This window comes from Sabethes cyaneus, chromosome 3 (genome assembly GCF_943734655.1).
Source record: "Sabethes cyaneus chromosome 3, idSabCyanKW18_F2, whole genome shotgun sequence".
NCBI lineage: Eukaryota > Metazoa > Arthropoda > Insecta > Diptera > Culicidae > Sabethes > Sabethes cyaneus.
Window position 1 is genome coordinate 134417619 of NC_071355.1, and position 26504 is coordinate 134444122.

At 41.8% G+C, this 26504-nt stretch overlaps 1 protein-coding gene across 1 annotated transcript in view; it reads left to right on the plus strand.

Moving 5' to 3' along the window:
* Nucleotides 1–26504, plus strand: part of LOC128743811 (serine-rich adhesin for platelets-like) — a 202740-nt gene that overhangs the window by 165816 nt on the left and 10420 nt on the right. The window contains exon 12 of the mRNA XM_053840484.1: nt 25961–26111. Coding sequence (XP_053696459.1) covers nt 25961–26111 — 151 coding nt within the window. The remainder of the gene's footprint in view (nt 1–25960; nt 26112–26504) is intronic.

The window sequence follows — 26504 nt, forward strand, 5'->3', positions numbered from 1 at the left end:
GGCAGCCTTCTTGCAGGCATAGTCGACGTGGCTCTCGAACTTGAGCTTGTCGTCGACCATGACTCCCAGGAGTTTTAAGGACCGCGTTGCCGTGCAGCCCCGACGCTGATATTTGCTAGCTGCACCGACTTGCGGTTGTTCCCCACAATAACCTCCGTTTTATGATGCGCTAGCTCCAGATTCCTGGATTCCTCTCTAATAGATTCACCGTAGACGTCCGCAAAGCCGACAATCACCACCCTTACCGGGAACTTTAGCTTCAACACCTTTGAATAAATTCCGGCGCCCCGGCATCCTTGATCCGCTGAATCGAACACACTCAATGTTCAATATTCAATTTTTGAACGAATTCTAATGTTCACAACGAGGTTCTGTTCGTGATAAAATTCAAAGCTGATGCGTGCATTATCAGCGAGGCAGGTGAGTAGTGCATGTTCATGAGGGATGGCCATCGATTCAAATGATCACTTTTTCGCGAATTCTCCAACCACTGCTCCTCTGTATTGTAGCATAGCACACGATTCTGGAAATAATTTTCCAGAATCCTGTACAGCGACACCGGCACCACCGTAGATTTGCTTTTTCGGAAACCGAATTGGTTCCTCGACAGACCGTTTGTACCCTCAGTATACTGTACGAGTCTGTTAAGGATAACCCTCTCCAGCACCTTGCCGGCAGTATCGAGCAGATAGATTGGCCTATATGGCGAGAGGTCACCAGGAGGTTTTCCCGGCTTCGGCAATAGGAGCAGGTTCTGTCGCTTCCATCTGTCCGGGAAGTGACTATCTTCCAGGCATCTACTCATTACTGCCCCGAATAATTCGGGAGCCTCTAGAATAGCCGCTTTAATAACCTTATTCGGGATTCCGTCTAGCCCCGGTGCCTTGCTTACCTTTAGGGATTTAGTGATTTCAATGAGTTCCTCGTTCGTAACCGTCGCTTCCTCCCCAACCTCTACACCGCCGTTGTCCACGTTACTTTGTATGTTCGGCATATCCGACCGTCCTCTATGGTCTATGGCATATCCGACCGCTATGGTCTGAGATACTGGAACGTCGGCCGTGGGACGACTCAGCTACCTGAAGCCGATGATCCGTTCCAGCATCTCTGGTAATCGCTCTGCGAGCGCCATCACGCTCTTGGTCTTTGCCATTACGACCCTGTAGGCATCACCTCACGGGTTCGCATTGGCCCTAGCACATAACCTTTCAAAGCAGGCTTGGTTGCTAGCTTTTATCCCGCTCTTAAGCGCTGCGCGTCCAGCATCAAGTAGAATATCACTCGATATTCTACCCTGCCTTCGTCTGAACGAGCTCTTTGCATAATTATCGCACGAAATCACGCTCCGCGGAGTTCCTCAATTTCTTCTGTCCACCAATAAACCGGTGACCTACCATACCTAGGTTGGCTTTTCCTAGGCATGGTGACGTCACACGCTCGCGACAGTACCTCAATCAAATGATCAGCGTTCGGATCGGGCATATCGCGATCATCGCATTCTCTTCGGATCGCTTCCACAAATACTTCGGAATCGAAGTATGATGTCTTGCATCCTCGGGTGGTTGGAGTGTTGACTCTACCCGCCGCCTGCCGCCTCGTTATCTGACCGACCCCATGATCCTAATGGTCAATGTGAGTGTAGCCATTGTCTACCTGCCAGTCTCCTATCAGACTAGGACTGCCGAATGTTACGTCGATGATAGACTCTGCACCATTCCTACTGAAGGCGCTCATGGTGCCGATGTTGGCCAGGTCTATGTTGAGTTTTGCCAAAGCCTCAAGCCGAATCCGACCCCTATGGTTCGTGCGTCGACTTCCCCACTCTACCGCCCAAGCGTTAAAGTCGCCCGCCACAACTACCGGTCTTAGACCAGTCAGCACAACTGATATTCGGTCTACCATCCGCGTAAACTGCTCGATAGACCAACTCGGCGGAGCATAACAGCTGCAGTAGAACACTCCACCCACTTTGAAAACCGTCCCTCGTCTGCGGTTGACAAATCCCTCGTCTGCGGTTGACAAATCCCTTGTCTGCGGTTGACAAATCCTTCGTCTGCGGTTGACACAACCTCTTCAACCGGGAACCTCATCTACACAAGCCACAATTTACACTGGTGGCTCTGTTTGCCTTACAGCTCCAGGACTTGTGCCCTCGCTTAAAGCACCGCAAGCAAGCCTCCGATTGTTGGAACACGCCCAGTATGCATACGGACTATCCCACCTTCAGCTTTAACCACTTTCAGGGCTGCATTTCCGTGGAAGTCTTATAGTTGCTACCTGGGTTCCCGCCAGTTTCTTGCGCAGACGAACTGCCTCGGTAGTCACCACCACGTTACATTGCTTCTTGAGAGCTCGTGCTAGTTCTCCCGCTTGAGTGATCTCGTCCAGGTTTTTAGGCTGGAGAGTCATCTCGGGCGTTAGTGCGCAGATCTGTACGCTATCGTCGAGGACCTTTCCTGCCAACACTCTGTAGGTAGAACCCTTCTCAGTGACATTCTTTTTGAGCTCAAGGATCATGACGCCCGTGTGAGAGCGACGTATACTCCGCACATCCGCGCCAAGACCTTCAACTGACCGTCCCCTCTCATGACCTTCAAAACTTCCGAATATTTCAGCCCCTCAGTTTTGAGGATAATTGCATCGGCTTTTCTCCTCTTTTTTCTGACCACTTTCGGTGGAGCTCGATCTTCCTCTTTCTTCCTGGCCTTCTTCTTTTTGACTAATTCCCACTGATTGTCGGACGCTAACCGCGTCTTGTTACCCTTAGTGGGTTCTTCGGTTGGCTTGAGACCCTTTGCGATCAGGCGCTTCTTCGGGCCCGTGGGGGTTTCTTCCTCTGGGGACTGCCTTACACGTTTGGTGGATACCTTGTTGTCGTCGGACTGCTCCGTAGTCCCGAGGGCCACGGTGAGGTCAGTCATTGACGGGCAGGCATCCGTTTGTGCAGACCCCGATTCAAACGCCTTCTCGGTCTCTTTCTCTGCCACTTTTACTCGCTATTCGAGTTCGCTGTGCTCCTTCGTCGCAGCACGCATGGTGCCCCAAACCATGAGCAGACTTTGTTTCAGGTCCTTCGCTAGGGTGCTGCGACTTGTCACAAACTCGATAATGGTATCGAGCTGATGAGACGCCGCTACAACTCTTGGTATCATGTCTCTCTTTCCTGCCACTGCTTTTATTAGCGACCGGCCGTTCATCGCTGCATCCGGCGTGGATGCAGTTGAAGCGACAGATGTGCCGCTTCCCTTTCCGCTTATGCTTGCGCTTCTACTCGTATCCATCGGCGGAGATATCTGGATACCGAACGGATTATCTAGTCCGTCCACGCTCACTGAAGTTAAATTTGTTTTGTTTTGATTATGCATATAGAATCCCACGAGTTGAGGGGAAAAAAGAGTCCGCGGCATCAGAGCCCCTCATAATGCGGTAAGGGCTAATTACTGTGAAGGGCACTCTCTCTGCACGGGTCGCATGACACCTTGGTGTACTGTAGAAGAACACTCAAATAGCTTCTGCACTTCACGCTAGTCACAGTTGTAACAATGCTCTATTTAACTCCTCGAAGTCTATGTTTACTAGATCAAGAATACATAGTTATTGTACGATACGACATCTACTTTCCCTTTTTTTAATATGTATTTTATTTAACGCTTTATATATTTGTTATTTTATATATAATCTTTCAAATAGTCAGGTTGTTTGATCTCTTAGATCTAGATTCATATTCAGCTGCATCTTTTCTATTTCAATCTATTTCCTGAATTTGCACACGACTTAAGTACGGTATTGTGGAAGAAACAACCACTTCTGCTATAAAACTTACAGCACTTGAATCACGTCTGTACGAATTTGTGAAGTTTTTCATTTTCTCCGATCGTAAGGCCTGATGAAAAATGCCATTGTTGTTAGATATTACACACCGAATTTCACAACCAGGTACTGTCACAAAGTTAGAACACTTTTCGAATGCATCTAATTCGAGAGCTTTCTCTACGAATATTACCACGGCCGTTGCGATTGGATGTTCGCTGTTTATTTGCGCTGAACCGACAATTGTCAGTGCCTGTGCTAACATGCAAACCTTAGGTTTCACATACAGATTCTGGAAGTCATGGCATACCGTACGTCACGGTTACAGATTTATCAAAAAACAATGGTCTTCACTTCGTGGGCATTCTCCAGTGGTCCAACCACTTTCACCGGAATCCCGTAAAATACCCCAACACCGGTCGAAATTATCACGGCGGTAGGTGTTGCCAAGCCCAGCGCATACGGATAAGCATTCGGCAGCATGCTCAGTGCTCAGAAAGCATAACTGAAAATGAGATCGATCAATCCGGACACGGCAATCACGAACGGAACAAAGTAAGCAACAATTTTGTGCTGTAGCACATTATGTCAGATTCCAGCACAAAGTACCCACGGTTCCAAATTTAACTCCATTTAATTTTATTGCAGCACAAAACCAAACAACTACTGCTCTCCCGTTATCATTTTTCCATAGATACTATTTATCCATAGTTTCGACTTTTAGGTTGTTATGAATATTGAATATAATTAGTTACCATTTCATCCATAGTTACCATTTTTCATAATTACAATTCCATTTAACTTCAACTGATTCTCTCTTCTTCTAATTAGGCTAGCATTCAAGCCATGCATGTTTCCAAATCAGATTTCAAAATTCTCATTCCTGCATTGCAGCAACTTTTTTTTTCAAATCCAGCATTTAAGCAATAAATTTGAACTTTTATTCCTGCATTCAAGCAACTTTTTCCGAATCTAGCATTTAAGGGGAAACCGAAAGTGGCTCAAAGATGGCTGGATAAATGGCTACCATTCGAAGCATGTATTGTTTTGCGCCTTAAAAATGCATCTGTATTGGCAGAGCACGCTTTCGCCACGTAAACAGTGCTTCCAGCGCTGTTATAATGTCCTAAAACTTGTAATTCAATTTATCGATCTGCTGTGTATCAATAAACGCTCAGCAAAACATAATTGCTAATGGAAAATAAATTTAACTGAATATATCGATCATTACGTGTTCATAAAAGCGACCAATGTATAATTTGGAATTAGTTAATAGATATTTGGTTACGCACATATTTCGTTGAACTAGCGATTTCGGAAAAAGCAGCAACACAGTATCAAACTTTCGTCACATCAATGAGCTTTTAAAGGGCTTTCAACTTTCGGGTTTACTCGACAAGCAGGCAGTTCGCCCATGAACTGAGTAACATCTGGAGGGCGCATATGAAAGCATTGAACGCAATTCTTAATAACTTGGCGTATAACACTCTTTGCTCTGACTGGCCAGTACCGCTGACGCACTGCTAACAAACCTTGTTGTCCCACATGTAGATGCTCCTTGTGAAGTGACGTAATCAAAAGTTTAGTTACATGGTGACTGCGTGGTAACAACAACTGGTGCCTTTTTCCGAACGGGATTTTAGCATGTCTTAATCGACCCCCAACGCGTAACAAACCATCTCCATCGATGAAGGGATCCAATGGAAGAAGCTGGTTCTTCTTCATTTCGCCTCGTTTTAGCATCTCTAACTCTTTCGCAAAACCTTCCTGCTGCGTTTTCGCTATGATTCTTTGAGTTGCCTGACGTAATTCAGCTACAGTCAATAAACCCACTGCTCGTTCCGCCCTCTCCTTTACACGACAGTTTTTGACAAATCGTAATATGTACGCACACACCTGCTGTAGTTTTCTGAAATCACTGACTCTTCTTGTAACGAAATGTGACTGTAGACTGTATCCTGGATTTCTAGTTCTTCATCACTAAAACGTACTGTATCGTGTTGACTGATGACGCTGTTACTGATCTGAGATATTTCCGGGCCACTCCACCACAAGACTGAAACAACCAACTCCGGTGTGCTAATTCCACGGGATGCAAGATCTGCTGGATTATCGTTTGTTCTAACGTAACGCCAATTATAATCTTTCGTTAGCTGATGTATTTCGCGAACCTTGTTACCCACAAAAACATCCAAGGAAGATGGGGATTTGTTAAGCCAGCACAGGACAATTTGCGAATCACACCATAATACTACTTCCTTTAGCTTTAGTCGCATGGATTCGATGACAGACGTCGCCAATCTTTCCAATAAATTTGCAGCACAAAGTTCAGCTCTGGGAATGGTAAACGGTTTACTGCTACGCTTGCCCTGCTGCTTCTTCGGTAAAGGAGCTACCCGTGTCTTACTACTTAACAAATGCATTGCTGCTCTACCGTCTTGCTTAACACTCCGTAAATACACGCATGCGCCATACGCCTTTTTACTGGCATCTGAGAATCCATATATTTCAAAGTACGATGAATCTTCGGCGATCGCATGCCTTGGAATTTTCAGATCGTTAATATTTTGTAAACCGTGCTTGAAACTACGCCAACGCCTTTCTTGTTCAGCTGTCAATCGATCATCCCAGTTTACACCGCTGGCCCAAAGCTCTTGAATAAAAAGTTAGGCCACGATAATAACTGGTCCTAAGAACCCGAGTGAATCGAAAATTTTGGCTACATCTGAAAGCACGATTCGTTTAGTATAATAATCTACACTGTCGTCGCTTACTCTAATATCAAACAAGAACATACCATTACGCGGCTCCCACAAAATACCCAAAGTTTTAATAATACCATTAGAGTCATGATCTTTGATTGCTGCTTGCACCTCTCCTTTCGATTCCGGTATTTTTTCCAAAAGCTGTGGTACGTTGGCACACCATTTGTGTAGCTGAAAGCCACCTCGATTTAGCAATGCGATAAGTTGTGTCTGACTGTCCAATACTAATTGAAGCTCATCAGCCCCCGAAAGTACATCGTCCATATAGAAATCATTCCTAGCGACATTTGCTGCAAGCGGAAAATTCATCTCTTCATCGTCAGCTAACTGCCTCAAACACATTGTAGCACAAAACGGCACATGGCGTGCCGTATGTGACTGTTGTCAACTCCAGGGTGTGTAATTCGTCATTTACGTTTTTCCTCCAACGGATTTTTTGATACGGTGTATCACGATCATCAACCCGTATCTGCCTAAACATCTGAACAATATCGACTGTGAAGACATACCTGTACTTCCTGAATCGCAGAACAATCGCCATCAAGCTGTCTTGCACAGTTGGCCCGGGAATGAGAACATCATTTAACGACAGATTTCTGTCAGAGCGTGCTGAAGCGTCAAATACAACACGTAGTTTCGTAGTCGAGCTTGATGGTTTCAAAATTGCATGGTGTGGCAAATAAAACCCACTATCATGTTTCGTAACCGCGCGACAATGTCCTAATACCTGATATTCATCAATGAATGCAGCGTATTGCCATTTTAATGCTGGATGCTGATTTAATCTTCTCTCCAATTGTAGAAACCGGCTCTCTGCTAAACGTCTCGAATTACCAAGCTGTAACACACTGTCACGAAACGGTAGCCGTACTGCGAAGCGACCATTTTCTCTGCGATGAGTTGTAGCGAAATGTTGTATGCACTGTTGATTTTCGATGGTAACTATTGGCACATTTGGAATGTCCTCTAGCTGCCAGAAACGTTGTACTATAACTTCCAAATTATCCTCAGCTTCGTGTAGATTACTAGAAACTGCTGATACTAACACTGTTCGTGGAAAACTTCGATATGATCCGCATACAATCCAGCCTAACTTGGATTTCCATAACATAGGCTGGTCACTCTCTAGCTGCAGACGTTCGGTAGTCAGCAATTCAAAAAACAGCTCAGCACCGACCAGAAATCCACCTTTGCTGGTATGTTGAATTGGGGATCCGCTAAATTTATTTCACGAGGAACGTTCCACTGATGAGTATCGATTTTCTGCTGTGGAAGAATGCCAGTAACTTGCGGAACAATTACAAATTCGCCGATCCAAGATGATGTTTCGTAATTCGATGTGATTTCTGCTATCGTTTGCTCTAAAGAATCTGACTAAAGAAAAGACACTGGAGCTCAGTCACTCGCGGCCTCCTGTTATCATTAAACCTGATTTGCTCAACGATGATTGTTGTGCGTGACTCTGCTCAAAGTTGCTAGGAAAAGTTCGAACAATATTTTTTCGAGTTCAACATTTAGGCGATTTTATGAACTGTACGATACAAATTTGATTGCCTGGTGTTTTCGTTAGGCAGCACGGATCGATTTCGTGATGATACGATGATATTTGTTGCCGTTTGCTTGCAGTCATTATTTTCTCCCGCGTTGATCGACTGATACTTCTCAAGTTTTCGAGCAAAAGATTCAGAAGGTTTCATCGAGATTCATGCGCACTTGGTTTCGACGAACTGAAAATGAGCTCCAGTGTCATTTCTTTAGTCAGATTCTTTAGTTTCCACTACTGTTTGCCTTTCATAATGTAACTGCGTATGATGCTTTTTTCCGCACCCAGTAATCATGCAGCGTCGTGCCTTGCATTGTCCTACTCGGTGTCCGCGTATCAAGCAGTTAAAACAAAGCTGTTTATCTTTCACAGCTGCCGTTTTTTCTAATACTGTCATTTGTTGGAAAACGTTGCACTTATTTACGTTATGGGATTCACCACAAATAATACACACTTGTTCAGTTGTTTGCAGCGCAGCATGAACCTTGACAATAGGTGTACGAGAGATTGAGAGAGGTCTCTTTTGCTTATTCATGTCACTCTGCCTGCTCGCATTATTGGCTTCGCAGCGTTCCAACACAAAGCACCGATTTTTCAAAAACTCTATTGTTTGCTTGTAGTTTGGAAGTTGCTTTGGTTTAATCGTGTCTTCCCAATGGCCTATTGTCAATTTATCTAACTTGGATGTAAGAAGCGATATCGCCAGCTGCTTTGACATGCCCTGCATCGGCTGATCATGGAACTCTAGAGCATCGACTTGTCGACTGCACTCTTCTACTAATTGCCGAAGCTCTGAAGAACTCTCTCTATGTATTTTTCGCAGATTAAGGAGGCCGCCTACGTGAATGTCGATTATTGTTATTTTATTTCCAAATCGCTCTTCCAATAATCTCCAAGCCACTTGAAAATTGTTTTCGTGCAAGATTTGTTCACTGAAGATATTTTCCGCCTTTCCTTTGAGAGACTGGGTTAGATAGTGTAATTTAGTTGCATCTGACAAATGATGATGTTTCTGCATCAGATCTAAAAACAACTGCTTGAACCGAAACCACCTTTCATAGGTACCAACAAAGGATGGTAATGGTACATTTGGCAATCCCACTGGTTGACTGACGATCAACGGCTGTATTTGTTCTCCATTCTCGGGTATAGCTATTGTCGGTTCAACGGTTATTTGGCGTGCGCGAACATTTTCCAAAGTGGCACAAATCGATACTCGCAGCTCTTCGTATAACGATTCAAAGGCAATAAAGTGACTCTCTTGCTCGGCGCGTTGATCAGGAAGCTCTGTGTAAACCTCGTTCTGGATAATGTTGTACTCGTCGTAACATGAATCAATCCGTCGCAAAAAAGTCTCTAAATGATGAACGGTGATTGCATCTCCACGCTCAAGTGTTTCTCGTATTCATTGCAGCTTCGATGTAACAGCTCTCCGTCTGAAATCGAACGCATTCATTCTCTGCTCACTAACTTGTAGTTGCTTTTTCTGCTCCTTTTTCTTTTTCTGTGCCGAAACCGGCGAATGAACAACTTTAGCACTTTTTCTTTCAAACGATTCTGCTTGTTCGTCGGCCATTTTGTGATGGTTCTGATTGTCTACACTACCAGTTTTCCGACTGGGTTGCAAACTATCCGTTTCGGACGGCTTACTCGTAAGTCAACGCTTCTATATGCACAAAGTTCACTTTCTCGGAAAACGACGCATCGTTTTCACCGTAGTCCCTGTTCGAAATAAAACCTTGATTAGGGATTTTAACGGCACTTTTATAATGAAATGTAGACAAGATAAACACGGTCGTCACTCACTGTGACACTGTAATGGGATCGAATCGAAATTGTATAGAATATACAAATCGGTTTAGGTTTAATAACAACGGTGTATTTCTTACTACGGTCAGAACACAACTGAATTGAGTAACTGCTTTTTGCTCTTATCTTTCTTCGTGAAGTGAGTCTTTCTCTAAAATGAAGTAACCGAGGGGTTGTTTAAAAGTAGAAAAGTTGGAACATACTCCCCGCGTTGAAATAAAATTTCAAAATGCATGTGAATTAACCAGAAACATCATCTTCAATAGGCAGAATCGATAGCTTCGTGATAGGACGACGATATGTAGAACCTTCGGAGAATACATCAACCGCTCTCATTAAGTCGTCGTCGCCAGGGTACACCACAGAAATTCGTCCTAATTTCCAGCTAAGCGGTGGTAACATTTTATCGTGTAGCAATACAATCATTCCCACTTGAACGTTATCCATTTTTCGCAAATATTTCTTACGGGGTTGTAACGTGTTGAGATACTCACGACTCCATACTCGCCAAAAGTGATCTCTTATTGCTTGCAGGTACTGCCAGCGATCCAAACGGTTCACATTAATGGTTTCTAAAGAAGGTTCAGCAGGTGCAACTAGTGGACGACCGATCATGTAATGAGCAGGAGTTATAACCTTCGAATCAGCTGGGTCGTTTGATACACTGAACAATGAACGCGAGTTCAACACTGCCTCTATCTCCGCTAAGATGGTCGCTAGTTCCTCGAAAGTCATCCTAGAGTTTGCTACAATACGCTTCATATGAGTTTTTGCGGATTTGACCGCCGAATCCCAGAGTCCACCGAATTCCGGGGCGTCTGGCGGTATGAAATGCCATTCTATCTCACGCGTCTGACAGAATTGTTGAGTTTTCTGAATAAACGTCTGGCTGTGAAACAGTTTGAAAAGCTCGTTCATTTCATTGTGTGCACCTTTAAAATTAGTGGTGTTATCAGAGTAAAGTCGTTGAACTAAACCACGACGACTGACGAATCGTCTTAGCGATGCCAGAAATGCACTAGTGCTGAGATCAGACACTGCCTCCAAATGAATGGCCTTCGTAGCCATACAAACGTAGACAGCGAGGTAGGCTTTTACGAGTTTAGAACGATAGTTACCTTCTTTTACCCAAAATGGTCTAGCGTAATCAACTCCCGTTATTGCGAATGGAGGTGATGGAACAACTCTAGATTTTGGCAGGTTTCCCATTAGCTGCGTAGTTTTCTCAGGATTGGTACGAAAGCATCGTATACAATTGCGTGTTACCTGTCTGATGGTAGAACGTGCGTTTAACAACCAATACCTTTATCGAATAGCATTAACGAGACCAGTTTGCCCAATATGAAGCAGCTCTTTGTGCATCGTTCTGACAAACAGTTTCACGATTGGATCATTGTCGGGTAAGATAATCGGATGTTTGGCTTCGAAAGGTAATACGGATCGATCTAAACGACCACCGACACGCAGCAAACGATTAATGTAGACGGGACGTAGGTTGCCAAGTTGTCTGCAATGTTGACCGGATAGAACTTGTTTAATTTCGTCGCTGAGTCGGAAATGCTGAATTAGCCCAAAAATCTCATCACTTGCTTTACGTAGTTCATCGATGGTTAAAGAAGCATTTTTCCTTCGCTGGATTGCATTTTTTTGACAATTACTTATAAATCGAAGAACGTATGCCATTATTCGCTGAATTTTGCGGAAATCACTGTGCTTGTATAACCATTGAAAACTGGAAATGTCAAAACTAACCATTGCAGACAACACTGTTACCTTCATTTCAGGCAAGAACTCTTCTGAAATATTTTCACCGTTCTCGATTTCATAATTTGATGTTTCGAGAAATTTCGCGCTACACCACCACAAACAGTTTTGACGACGCAGAGACTCGGTTAGCTGACCTCTCGAGACTATATCGGCTGGATTGTTCTTGGAGTTTACGTATCGCCATTTGCATTTATCGTCACTACGAATTTCAGAGACGCGATTTCTTACAAAAACCTGTAGTTGATCTAGAGGTTTTTTCAACCATGCCAAAACAATAGTGCTGTCAGACCATAAAATGATGTCACGAAACGGCATCTTCATTACTGGTGCCACCTTCTGATAGAGGCGGAACAAAAGCTGAGCTGCGCAGAGTTCCTTCCGGGGAATCGACAATTCACTGAGCGGTGCTAGGTTTGATTTACCAGCCAGTAATGAAAGCTTTGCGGAGCCGTCAGCGAACACACTTCGCACGTAAAGACATGCACCATAAGCGACGGTGGAAGCGTCTGCAAATCCGTGTAACTCGAAAGCTGCTGCATCATCGTAAGTCACCCTTCTCGGAATTTGTATGCAGGCCAATTGTGGAAGTGCCCTTTGTAATTCAGTCCATCTTTTCTGGCATTCATCATCTACTGGATCATCCCAGCTTTGTTTTACTTTCCATAAGTGCTGCACTAAGAGTTTCGCCAACAGAATTACCGGAGAAATTACGCCTAGCGGGTCAAATAGCTTTGCGACTTCGGAATATATATTTCTTTTCGTGGCGTAGTTCTTGACGGACGGTACAGCCAAAATTGCAGGGCTTGCAATCAGGAAGTTGTCAGCATTTGAATCCCACGTCAATCCTAGAAGCTTAGTCACTTCATTCGGTCCATATGCGAACAATGGTTGTTGTTTCTCACGGTCGTCAGGCGGAATATGCTGAAGAAATTCTCCTGAGTTGGAACACCATTTCCTCAAAGAAAAGCCACCTTAGGCAGCACCGACACCAATTGGATGCGAAGCTCTACTATTTCATCGATTGAATCACCACCTGAGAGAACGTCGTCGACATAGAAGTCCTCTTTTATAATGCGAGATATTCCAGGAGACAGGCAGCTTTCAGCAAGCTGTACAAGACATCTTGTGGCTTGAAACGGTGCCGAAGCAGTACCATATGTGACGGTATCCAGCTCTAAAACACGTAACGGTTGCGTTGGATCACTTCTCCAGAATATACGTTGATAACATGTGTCCTCGTTGGCAACCAGCACTTGCCGATACATTTTTGAAATATCAGCAGAATACACAAATTTGTACTTACGAAAGCGAACCATTATTGAAAACAAGTCGCTTTGAACAACAGGCCCAACCTCTAATACGTCATTCAACGATAAATCGCTAGGAAAGGGTTTTGCGCTAGCGTCAAAGACAACACGGCACGGAGTGCTAGAGCTCATAGGTCTCAAAATGGCATGATGTGGTAAATAATACCTTTTTTTACCTGGAGGGTCGCTGGCTTCATTTATCTGGTGACAATGGTTTAAGGATTCATACTCATGAATAAACTCGTCGTATTGCAATTTGAGATTGGGATCACGTGAGAAACGCTTTTCCAAAAGCAGGAACCGCTTCAATGCGATTTCGCGGCAGTCCTTCAATTTGTTGACACTTTCTTTGAACGGGAGCTTCACCACAAACCGTCCAGGCTGGTCACGGCGAAGGGTAGACAAAAACTGAGATTCACAAAATTGCTCTTCTACAGAATTCTTGGATACAACTGGTACGTCTTCAATTTGCCAAAATTGTTGCATCATTCCTTCGATGTCGTCTAATGAAGCTACATTTGCGCAAACAGTTCTAACGGGTGAATGTATATCATTTATTGCGCCAGCAACGATCCAACCAAGTAGAGTTTCTCGTAACTGTGGCAAGTGTGGCGCAAGCTGTACATGGCCCGGCTTGAGCAAATCAAAAAAGTATGCGGCGCCAATCAACATGTTCACCTTTGATGGCTTATAGAACTCTGGGTCGGCTAAGAAAACATCACTCGGAAGGACCCAATCGCTTACATCTATTTTAGAGGTCGGCAACGTCCCAGTGATTTTGGGAGTAACCAAGCACTCGACGTTAGCGCGGAATGCATCGTTGCGAGAACGTATCTTTACATGTACTTTTTCACGGGCTACTGTACGCAGAGCACCAATATCGGTAATCTGCACGATGCTTTGGGAGACCTAACAAATTTGACATCTCTTCTGTGATCATATTCACTTGGGAGCCGCTGTCGAGTAAAACTCGACACGGGTGTAGTTGGTTCTGTGCATCAACCACATGCACTTTGGCGGTGAGCAATAGTACCGCTTTCACTGACTGTGAGTGATTACAGGAACATGTTGAAACAACCGGATTTTCCACTGGAACTGGCAACGATGCTGGTACAGATGTTTGGGATTCTTCTTCTGGTTTCATGACAGATACATTTACTTCTCGTTTTATATTCCCATCGTTATTTCCATGAAGCATTGGTGTGATGACGCTTTTGACACTTTTTGCAGGTTTTTAGTGACGAACAATGTTTGGACTGGTGCCCCTTACGCAAGCAATTAAACACACGCCGGCTGCACGAACTTTTTCGAGCCTTTCAGAGTTATTCTTTTCTTTCCGAAGAAAAGCTTTTTAAAAACTTCACTGAACACTTCATTACATGCGTACACCTAAAACGTACATTCAAGAAAGAGGGCGAGCAACGCCGCTGGTTCTGTTTTGTTGCCTAATTATGCCTATCTATGCGCATTTCGCGCCCTAGCACCTGGTTGGTGCACTCGATGGCGTGGTTCGGTGGCGTGATGCGCCACGTTGCACGTCGACCTGTCCTATTGGCTAATCCACCTATCAGCTCTTTTCTAACGGCTCCCCTTTGAGTCCGGAAGTCGTCCTCGGCTTCCGCAATGCAGTTTACTCTTGCTGTATAAGATGAGGTTGCCGCTGCGAGTCTAACCATCGCCTGGGTTGTCTCTCTTCTGGAACTGCTGTTCGTGTTCCTACTGCGTCGTCCTCTTCTTGATATTGCTTCTCTTCTGCCGATACGTTCTTACGGCGCGTAGATACCGTAGTCCTTATGACCCAAATGAAGATGGTACCGATTATGGCTGGTACGATAATTGAAGCTGATCCAAATGATAGCCAATCCAAGATGTGTAACCTTCCTTGTATATTGTCTGTAGTAAGGTTTAATTTTCTTAAAGCTTCACGGTGTTCTAGATGGAATGTCTGTAAATATTCTAAGGGAATGCGGTTTATGGTTTCGGTGACATTTACCTTTAATCCGGTAGTCGGTATAAACGATCTGATAGGTATGTTGACGTCCAGATTTATATACTCTTCATTGTTGATATGGACCGAACAATTAGAGATCTGAACTAAAAATGATCCAACTAATTCCTTGGGTTGTTCTAAACAACTGGATGATAGTGTGAAGTTCCCATCGTTGATAATAATGTTAGCTTCGTCAATTCGTTTGACGTGGTTTCGGCCATATGTTTTTTCTATGGGACAATCAGCAGAATTTCCATTGATGATCTTTGTAATGCATGGGTTTCCTGATCTTAGCTGAAAGCTGGAGCAGATGTACAGGTTTCTTAACTTTGGACATAAGGATTGGATTGAATATGATTTGATGCCTTTGAGAAAGTAGTTCGATTGGATATGAATTTTCGAGCCATTACTGATAATCAGCTCTATGTAATATAATTCGTAGTTAACGGCTTTAATTTTTGGGATTTTAAGCACATAGATGATTTCTTGGGCGTTATGTAGGATGTATGAACTCGCGATGTCTAGAATTTCGTTCGGTGAATCCAGACCAAATTGATTACTTGTGATGAAGTTCCTGGCTAGCTGCAACTCTTGGGTTGTGATGAGACGACTACTGGGGATGTTAGCCCTAGCTAATGTTACTGCTTCTTCTATTGTTTCCAAATGTTTAATGAGTTCGTCTATGTTAAATAGTATGTTGATGGAGCTCATTCTATCTTTGATTTCGACATGATTTTGACATATTAAAAATTCTGTTCTCAAACTGCCTATTGATTTGAATCTGTTCGTTATTTTGTTCTATCAATGAATTCGTTGTTACATTAATGATTCGCAAATCTTCCGCATCGGGACTACCTGATATATACTTCCACGCCGAACCTAACGTTTCCCATCTCTTTTTCCTACTTGATTTAGCAGGTTTTAATTTGTTGAATGATTCTTTTAACTTCTTCACTTTTAGTCTAATCAAAGGTCCTAATATGTCGTCGTTAAAAGGCCTGTGTTGAACTGTTTTTTGTATCTGTTCTATCGCATCTTGAATTACATCTGTGTCAATTTTGTGTAGGATTCGTAAATAATTGCTGCTAACTCTAGCCTCGCCTAATTTCACTATTCCAAGGGGGTTTTGTCCGAGGTCGTGGATGTGTATAAATTTGGTGATTACTGTCGCTGAAAGACATAGTCTGGAATAGAGATGATTGAATGTCAGTGTTTGATGTTTGTCTTATGGGTTTTTATATTGTGCTGGTCAGTTATTGTCTTGTCAGTCTGTTCAGTTATGTCAGCCAGCCTATATCTATGACCGAAGGGACTGGGCTTAGCTCTACCTTTAACCAATACTGGGCTATTGAGCGTTTTGTATTTCTCATAGTCTGTTGGGGGTAACTTTTCATTATGTTTGTCGGCTATATATTTAATGTTGTCTCTCGCCGTCTGAATGATCCTTTGCTTTGAGATACTGATTTCGGTTGTGTTCAGGGAGCTGGAGTTGCCAAAAATGATTTCCCTGGGTTTTAAATTTGTCGTGCTATGAGTCGTGTCGTTGTACAGTGCTATAATGATAGCCAGCCCTTCGTAGAGAGTCAAGTTCTCAATTTTACTACGATTTGCCAGGTACATTTCTAGCAAGGTATTGTGGAATCTTTCGATTACCCCATTACCGTTGCTATTGCTAGCATAGTGAATGGCAACGCCTTGAGTTTTTAGAAATGTTTTGAAATTTTGACTTCGAAATGAAGTTGCATGATCGCATGTGATTAGTTTTGGTAAGCCAAAAATTTTAAAATACTCAGTGAGCGTTTCTATCAATTCCTCTGAGGATTCGTTTGAGATTTGGTAAATTTGAGCGAATTTTGAAAAGGAGTCTATGAGAGTCAAAAATTTCTGTTGTTCTTTTACATATACATCAATAAAAACGTTTTCGAAAGGTTTCTCATAGATTCTTCTGGCGATTGGTATTCGAAATGGTTTCCTCTCGTATTTTGCAAACTTGCAGTCTTCGCAGTTTTTGACGAAGGATTTTATTTTACTTAACATACCAGGAAAGTAGGCGCTCTTCCTAAGTTCCTCATATGTTATTTTATAATTACGATGATTGAAGTTGTGGGTTTTCCTTATAAACTCTTGTTGATCCGCTCCTGAAACGATATCTGGCAACAATAGATTAGAATAATGTACCTTTAAATTCCTGTCGAAATTTTCACGAATAATCTTAAAGCAGCTATATATTATTTCCTTTGGTGCGAATATACAATTGCTTGAAGCAGCGTCTAGATAATTTTTAATTATGTCTTTTAGCTCATCATCCGAATATTTTTCTCTGTGGAATACATGTCTTACGAACCCGGGAAAGATTTGACACATCATATGCGGGCTCTTTCTAGTATCTACAGTTTCTCTGATTATAAGCTGGGTTTTAAATTGGTTTAAGATTTCTGGGCCATATATCTTATCGTTAGGATAGCATTCGTTTTTAAGCTCTTGTAAGTTTATTTCTACAGACGGAATTCTAGACAAGCCGTCTGCCACCACATTTTGCTTGCCTTTTTTATAGATTATTTTAAAATCGTATTGCTCGAGGTACAGCCTTTGGCGTGTTACTCTACCAGTGGCGTCTGTTAGTTTTAATTCTTTCGTCAGGGGCTCATGGTCCGTGTAAATGATAAAAGGTCTTCCGTATAAATACGGTCTAAATTTCTTTGTGGCAAAATAAATGGCTAGAAGTTCTTTAGCTGTCGCAGAGTATTTCTCTTCCGCCTTTGAGAGGGTTCTAGAAAGATACGCTATCGGTCTTTCTTTGTTATTATCCAGTTGGCAAAGTACTGCTCCAATAGCTAGATTGGAGGCGTCCGTCGTCAAGATGAACGGCTGATTGAAATCTGGGTAGGTCAGTAGAAGATCGGATGTCATAATAGTTTTTAATTCTAGGAATGCTTTCTCGAATGCTTCATCAATTTCAATATTCTTGGTTTTTCCTCTGAGCTTTATGGTCAATGGCTTAGCTATATGAGCAAAACGCGGTATAAATCGCCTGTAGTAGCTTGTGGTTCCTAGGAATGATTTCAGCTCTTTGGGATTCTTTGGCACGGGCCAATTTTTTATTGCCTCGACCTTTTTTGGGTTGGGTTTTACTCCCTCAGTGGTCACTACGTGTCCGAGGAATTCAACCTCCTTACGTAAAAATTCCGATTTGTCGCTTTGGACTTTCAGATTAGAGTCCCGCAACGTCTGTAAAACTTTTTGGATATCTTGAAGATGTTCTTCCAATGAACATGAAAATATAATGATGTCGTCCATATAGACAAAACATCTTTCATTCAAGTGCTTACGAAGGACTGAATCCATTAATCTCTGGAAAGTGGCCGGAGCGTTTCTTAGCCCAAAAGGCATTCGAACGAACTCAAATTTACCTCCGTCCACGTTAAAAGCTGTCTTTGGGATATCTTGAGGATCGATCTCGATCTGGTGGAAACCGCTTGCAAGATCTAAGACGGTAAAATATTGAGCTTTACCCAATCTATCTAGGATTTCGCCTATTTCCGGTATTGGGTAGCGGTCTGCGGGGGTTTTCTGATTTAACTTCCTATAGTCAACTACGATTCTGTACTTTTGTTTACCAGAGTTGTCTAATTTTTTCGGAACTACCCAGATGGGTGATGTCCAAGGAGAAGAAGATTCTCTTACGATTCCTGTTTCCAAAAGGTTTTGTATTTGCTCTGACACAACGCTTCTCAAATGATAAGGATACTTATAGGTTTTTTGATGGATCGGGATTTCGTCAGTAGTCGTTATTTTATGTTTAATTTCGTGAGTAAAAGTTAACTGCTGACCTTCGTGAAAGAATACGTCACAAAATGGTTGGAGAGTACGAATCAATCGTGATTTCTCTTCTTTGTTCAAATGATCACATGAGAGGTTAAGCTGCTAGGGCTTTGGATTTTTTAGCAGAAAATCATCGTTTTTGAAAGGAGTAAGCCTCTGTGAGACGGCTTTTGATCTGGTTGAAAGATGCACAAAAGCTTTATTGTTTTGTGCAGAATATAATCCGGGTTTTAAAGTTATTTGAGGTGATAAATTTACCTCTTGCTCAATTAAAAATGTACCATTTCCGGTAGTGCAGATTGGTACGATAGTATTCTCGTGTTCTTGGAAATTAACCGATAAAGGATAATATTTGGAAAATTCGAACGTCTGATTATTGATTTTCAATTTATGGTGCTTGGTGTCTACCACCGCGTTCATTAAAGATAGATTTTCGTAGCCAATTAGGCCATCGAAAAAGGTGTGAAATTTAAATACATAGTATGCACTATGGGGGATTTCCATACAAGCAGGCGGACAAAAATATTTTCGAATTTTTTCTAGGATTTTTGATGTTTTTCTAGTTGATATGATTAAAATATGTTGTTAGAGTACATTTGCAAACATTTCACGAACATATTTTGAAAAGGGTTTAACTGTTTGCCTTTGTCATATGTGAAAAACTAATATGGATCCTTCCATCTCAAACGTACACGAGGTTTGGATTCGACCATCCGCGATTTCAACCAAAGTTGGCAATGCCAACTTGGCATAATTGTTCATCCGACCCCACAACAAATTTCCCTAAGTTTTACACCGATTGATCAATTCTCCTAGCAGTGGCACTGCTTCATTTTTTACAGATTTTCAAAAAAAGTCATTTTTCGGGTTTAAATATCTATGAAACAGTTTGATGTGAAGACATGCCAATATACTTTTTCTATGGGTTTTTGGCCGCGCAATCGAATGATGTTATCAGTTTTTATCTAATTTGTCAACATCATACATTTTTTTGCAATTTAAAACGAAAAGTGCGAAGAGTCATTCTAGTTCTTACGTTAGCACGACTACGTCATTGAAGGATCTCAAAACATCCCCAATTTTATTTTGAAATAAATATGGTTAAAATGTTCGCCAGAAAATTCTACATAAGAATCACTTAACTAGAAAAAAACAATATTGGTAGTTTGGGAGATATGGCGTTTTGAATATCTGGGGCATGCGTAATTCTATTTGAATTGTTAGTAAAAGTATTTTAAACACGTTTACCTGAAGCTTCCGGACATTTTCATGACTAAATAATGTATTTTAATGAAAAAGATGCATTTTCAACATAGAATCAACATAATAAATTTTGATGTTCTGGATATTTTTGTATATATTTAAATAAAAGTAATAATTTCGTACAAGTTTTTATAGTTTCATTATTTAATTGTTCTAGTTATTTGTGCAATCTGATGCATTGTTATGTCGACTAGTGTGGTTATTCTTTTCTAAGATTATTCGAAACTTCGAAGTAATTTAGAAACTTCGAAGTAATTTCGAAACTTGAAAATGGCTTTATTAACACTTCATTGCACTACGGGAAAAACAAGCCTAAAAACGAACGAAATTCAGAAACTGCCCGCCAATTGATATTTTTAACAATATTTCAACTTAATGAAGTTTATCAGGTCAGTTAAGTTATTCATTCGTCCCATATAAGCTTTGTAAGATTTACCGAAATTGGTCCATAAGTTCAGCAGATCTAGAAGATATCTTGAAATAGGCCATAGGTCTAAAAATTCAGCCCACTCAATATGCATCGCAATTTAAAATTTTCGAAGACGTTTCTTCGATGAACTTAGCAGAAGGGGCGCATGTTTTTTTCATAGTTCCAATATTGTTGTAAGGAGGAAATCTCGATGGTGAAATACTTCATACTACTTGAAATCTGTTTAATCCAGTTTCTAAGTATGATTAGTTGGCTGAGCGCGCGCGTTTGTGAGTGTGTGTGTGTGTGTGTGTGTGTGTGTGTGTGTGTGTGTGTGTGTGTGTGTGTGTGTGTGTGTGTGTGTGTGTGTGTGTGTGTGTGTGTGTGTGTGTGTGTGTGTGTGTGTGTGTGTGTGTGTGTGTGCGCGTGTGTGTGTGTGTGTGTGTGTGTGTGTGTGTGTGTGTGTGTGTGTGTGTGTGTGTGTGTGTGTGTGTGTGTGTGTGTGTGTATTCGTGTTTGTTATTCGCTGGAAATATATTTAGTCTTGAAATCTCCCATGGTTTCTAGTCACCATTTTCAAAACACTATATTTCGCAGAGTGGCGCATGGTGGCACGTAATTCTTTCATAAGTTGATAGTATATACCTAAGATTTGAACCAGAAGGAGGAATTAACCTGGAGATATCTAGAGAAAAAAAATTCTCGACTAACAAAGCAGAAAATTATCTTATTTTTTCATATTTTTCTTTTTCTCATGCTTTTTATCGCTATTATTTTTACTCTAGCCATCTAAACCATTTGTTTTTCGGAAAGCTCGTTTCATTACCTTTCTAATGATATATGATACATAAGATTAAATTTTGGAAATAGTGCTCAAAAATTGATTTGAAACTAAACGTGTTTTAATGGCAAAATACGTATATATCATATCGTTTTTCAACTTTGACAGCCTCTATCTCAGAAACAAGATCGACTAGAGACTTGCTATTTTGGATTTTTCTTAATTGAAGTGTTTGCTATCAATAGAAAATTTCATTAGGCGGATTAGTGAAAGTCAGTTTTCTGATTTTTGTCCGCCTGATATCTCATAGTGGTATGGTAGTTTGCTTTTAAAGGTTTCCGGGAAAAGATTTGCGTTTACAATTTTGTCGATATAAAATTTGCCGTTTTTGTTTGTTATGACTGATGGGTTAGTCACTTGTCGATATTTTCTTACGTGTTCGGGGTTTATGTACGATTTGTTCGCTCCGGTGGCCACGAGAAAATTTAATATTCCTTTGGAAGTGCCGAGGCGAACGTATGGTATGAAATTTACGTTTTCGGTCGAGCGCCCCTGGCTGGGTGAAAATTTAACTCTTCTTCGTCGGAGTACGTCAGGTCGTCGGGGTTCATTTCGGGGACGTCAGTGTCTGTTTCGTCTGTTTCTACTTCTACTTCCTTTATCTCGTTGTTATGGGTTTCGGCTCGCACTAACGGCCTGTATGATGGTTTTTTATATTGTGTGTTTGCGGACGTGGTTTTAAAGTGTGACGTGTTGGGTTGCGGGGTGTTAGGTTGCGATGAGCGAAAATTGCTTGTTTGTTCATTAGACGGTCTGAAAGGTTTGGGTTTATTGAAATATTTCTGGTTAAATTGCGAGGCTGGCACTGGTTTGTTGCGTGCTTGTGCATTCGCATTTAGAAGTACGGCTTGGTGTGCTTCTTCTAGGTTTTTGGGTTTTGAGTTTCTTATAATGGAGCCCAAGGGCTCGTGGATATTGTCCAGGTATTTAGTAACAGTTATAATTTCTATTATTTCGTGTCCCGTTAAAGGTTGGGAGTTCAAATTAGCTTTTAAAAGAGTGTTTAACTCTTTCATGTCGTTGTAGAATCTATTGTGAGATTTCTCACCTTTCTTTACGGCGAATAATGAGTTGAGATTTGTGGCAAAATCTTTCTCATCTCCGTAATGCTTTATCAGTACATTCTTTATTGCTCTGATTGTGTTTGGGTTGCCGTTGACGCACAAAATAGTGCGGGCTTCACCTCTAACTTTATTTTTAATCGCTCGCATATATACGCTATTGAGCGAATCAACACCATCTTCATCTTTTATTTTGAACATGTTGTATGCCTCGTCGACTTCTTCGAGCCAGGCCGTTAGTTCTTTTTTGTCGCCCGAAAATTCGGACATATATTTGATTGCGTCCGGGAGTCGGAAATTGTCTCCCGACGCATTTTCAGCTCGGTCCCTTCGGGACGGTTGAGCTCCGAGTTGTCTCTTCAACTCTTCGATCTCCAATCGGAGATGCTCAATCTCAGTAGTACTTCGTGTGTCTGGCATTGTGAAATTTGATTTGAAATGTAGTGTGAAGTATAGTTACTCACAGAATGCAGGTAGCATCCGGCGGTTGGGCTGCGTAGTGGCGGGCTGCTCAGCGGTCGTCACTGTTGTTGGCGTCGTCGCGTTATCGATAATCCTCGGCTAATGCGGCTGATGCTTAACTTCAGGTCTCTGTTGTGGCAGTCACTTTAAACGATTTTCTTTACGTTTTAACACCACTCGCACTATCCCACTTCTGACACCAGTTATTCTTTTCTTTCCGAAGAAAAGCTTTTTAAAAACTTCACTGAACACTTTATTACATGCGTACACCTAAAACGTACATTCAAGAAAGAGGGCGAGCAACGCCGCTGGTTCTGTTTTGTTGCCTAATTATGCCTATCTATGCGCATTTCGCGCCCTAGCACCTGGTTGGTGCACTCGATGGCGTGGTTCGGTGGCGTGATGCGCCACGTTGCACGTCGACCTGTCCTATTGGCTAATCCACCTATCAGCTCTTTCCTAACGCAGGTACCTTAAGATTGTTCAACGTACTGCACAGGAAATTATGATGCTGTCCATCACAAAATACACATGAATCTGTACTCGACGGCGGTGGCTTAGATGGATTCATGGTAACGGTGTAGCTTTTCTGGAGCAAAGGCTTTACCGGTGTGTACATGGCTTTTGGTTTCGATGATTGTGGAATAAGCTGGTGGGTTACTGTGTCGTAGTTTTTGAGTATCTGACATCTGGTTTTCAGGAATAAAATAGTCGGTTCGTATTTTGGCAGCTCACCTTTTTTTAACGTAGATTCCCAAGCTTTGCGCGTAGATTTATCTAAAGCATTTGCTATAAGGAAAACAACCATGTGTTCAGAAATACCAGACAATTCTTGCTTCTGAAAGCGAAGATCTTCTACGTGGCGTGTAGCATCATCAATCAACAAGCGAAGTTCTTTGTGTGATTCGGAAGTCATTTTCTTGAGTGATAGCAACCCATTAATGTGAGATTCCACAATCACTCTCTCATTCTCGTAACTCTCTGAGAGTATTTGCCATGCTTGCCATGCCATGCCATGTTCGTGCGTCCAAAATTCCCAAAGCTGACCCGACTAGCGCTTTATCCAAGTGGTAGAGCTTTAATGCGTCACTATCACCTGACTTTTGCCATAAAGTCCTGGAATATGGCTTTGAATTTCGGTCACTCAGCATAGCTACCTTGGAAGGTCGGGATTGGAGCCTTCAAAGGTTGCTGATGTATAATGACTTGTTTTTCCACAGGCTTGTAATCTTTCTGTTTTCCAAAATCATCTCTTCCACTACTACAGAGATGCAATTGTATAACTTTTCAAACGCGGCATAGACACTTTCTTCTCTTTCGACATGTTCGTCCGAAATTAAAGCCATTATCTTACTATGAAACGCGCTATATTCTGCATAGGCTGCCGATAGGTTTTTAGACATAACGTTCAACTGCGCCATTCCCAACATCCCACGTTCATCCAGCGTCTGGCCAATTCGAACAACTTTCTGATGAACTTGCTTGCGTTGACGGTAAAGTCCATTTAAGTGCATGTTTGTCGATTGTTCCTGATCGAGTTCATCATAACCATGAAAGGATCCACTTTGCGATGATGAAGAACGTGGAGACAACGAAGGTTCCTGTTGTGTAGGCTTCGGAAAAAGCACGATTTCAGAAGAGAGCGACTTTTTTTCTCCATTTTTCGATTTCGGTGTACGTCCGACAGGCGACATTGTATTAAAGTTTTTTACGAATTTTACACTTCGAACTGTTATTGCGCCACGCAACGGGATGAAACTTGTCCGTTTGCGGTATTGTACTTGAGGTAATGGTTCACTTATCCGTTTCGGTACGGACCAAATTTATGTTCGAAATAAAACCTTGAGTAGGGATTTTAACGGCACTTTTATAATGAAATGTAGACAAGATAAACACGGTCGTCACTCACTGTGACACTGTAATGGGATCGGATCGAAATTGTATAGAATGTACAAAATGCACACTTAAAAAACTCAGCAAAATTTGCCGAGATTTGGACAGCCTAGCGTTCGGTAAAAATTCCAGTTTTGCAAATCGACGTTTACGGATCTTTACTAACGTTTGGCATCATAAAAAATTTTACCGAACACTCGGCTGTCCAAATCTCGGCAAAATTTTGCTGACTTCGGCACTTTTTTTAAGTGTGCGGTTTAGGTTTAATAACAACGGTGTATTTCTTACTACGGTCATAACACAACTGAATTGAGTAACTGCTTTTTGCTCTTATCTTTCTTCGTGAAGTGAGTCTTTCTCTAAAATGAAGTAACCGAGGGGTTGTTTAAAAGTAGAAAAGTTGGAACAGTCCCAAAGAAGAACGATACGGTATTGAGATTATGTCTAGGACAAACCGCGTCTGTTATACACAAAACTCGGGTTTCACTGGCGAAATTAAGTGGTTTCCTCTGAACAGCCACTTTGTCACTCGAGATCTACAATTTCGCACTATCCGACTCGAAATTTGGACCAAAAAATGTTTAGTAAACTTTGAGAATCAGAACATTTCTCGGGAGAAAATGAATCACGCGTCTGTTGTGCACAGAGATGCCAAATTTTCTAAAAAAATGTCTGCAACTGCTCGAAACCCGAAAAAATCGAGCAGTTTTCCGGCTACTCGAATTTTCTGGTTTAAAAATAATCTGCGAAAATCTGCACACTTTTTTAGGAAGTCTGTGAAAGTTTAAAGAGCTTCGAACAAAAATTTGCACCAAAACAATAAAAGTCAGAAAAACTGCAAATATCTGCAAATTTATAATGATCTGCAAGACCGTTCCAAAAATCTGGAATTGGCAGAGAAATCTGCAAGTCTGGTATCCCTGGTTGTGCATAATGCAAACCTTTTGTTCTCTTTATGACAATGTTGGTAACAAGAAATATAGAAAGGAATATCTTCAAAAAATAGAAATAACGACGAGGGGCACTCCAGACTTCTTAACAGCCATGCTATCCGCCACCCGCATAACCGCTTGCAACTAAGCGCTGCGGTGTCCTCCCTTGCTCAAAGAGTACCGAGATTTATTATGTTTTTTTTATTTTTTTTTTTGTCGGAAGATTTGACCACTGCGACCATTATTTTGATCTATTGTGGTATTTTTTTTTTTTTTATTATTTTAGGCCAACCTCTTCGCCATCTGGCAAAACAAGTACAGTCTCCACATCATCAGCAGGTAAACCACGGACTATTCCGAATAAAACAACAGGGAAAGTGACATCTACGTCTACAACAACCACAGCGACAGCAAATAAAAGCAGCAGTAGTATTCAGGTAAATTGAAATACAGCCAGAATTCGTTAATTGGGCCACAACTGTCGAGTCGTGTCCGTTAATTAGGCTGACTGACAGTTGATTGAAATTTCCTGAGGGTTATGCAAATTATTTTTAGTCTATGATTTTGAAAACTGCGACAAAGCGCAAATATACCACGTTACCTCTAACTAAATCGTAATCAGTGACGTTGAGTCCAGCGGATTATCCCATGAGCAACAATAAGTATGATCTTGAATCGGATTTCTAGACCCCTCAAATGATTCATTTTGACAGTGAATTTTGACATTTCAGCCCAACTAGTGAACGCCCAACTAACGAACCGCCCAACTTATTTTGAATCTCGAAAACGAAAAATTATAGAACTCTAATTTTTTGATATGTAAAAAATAG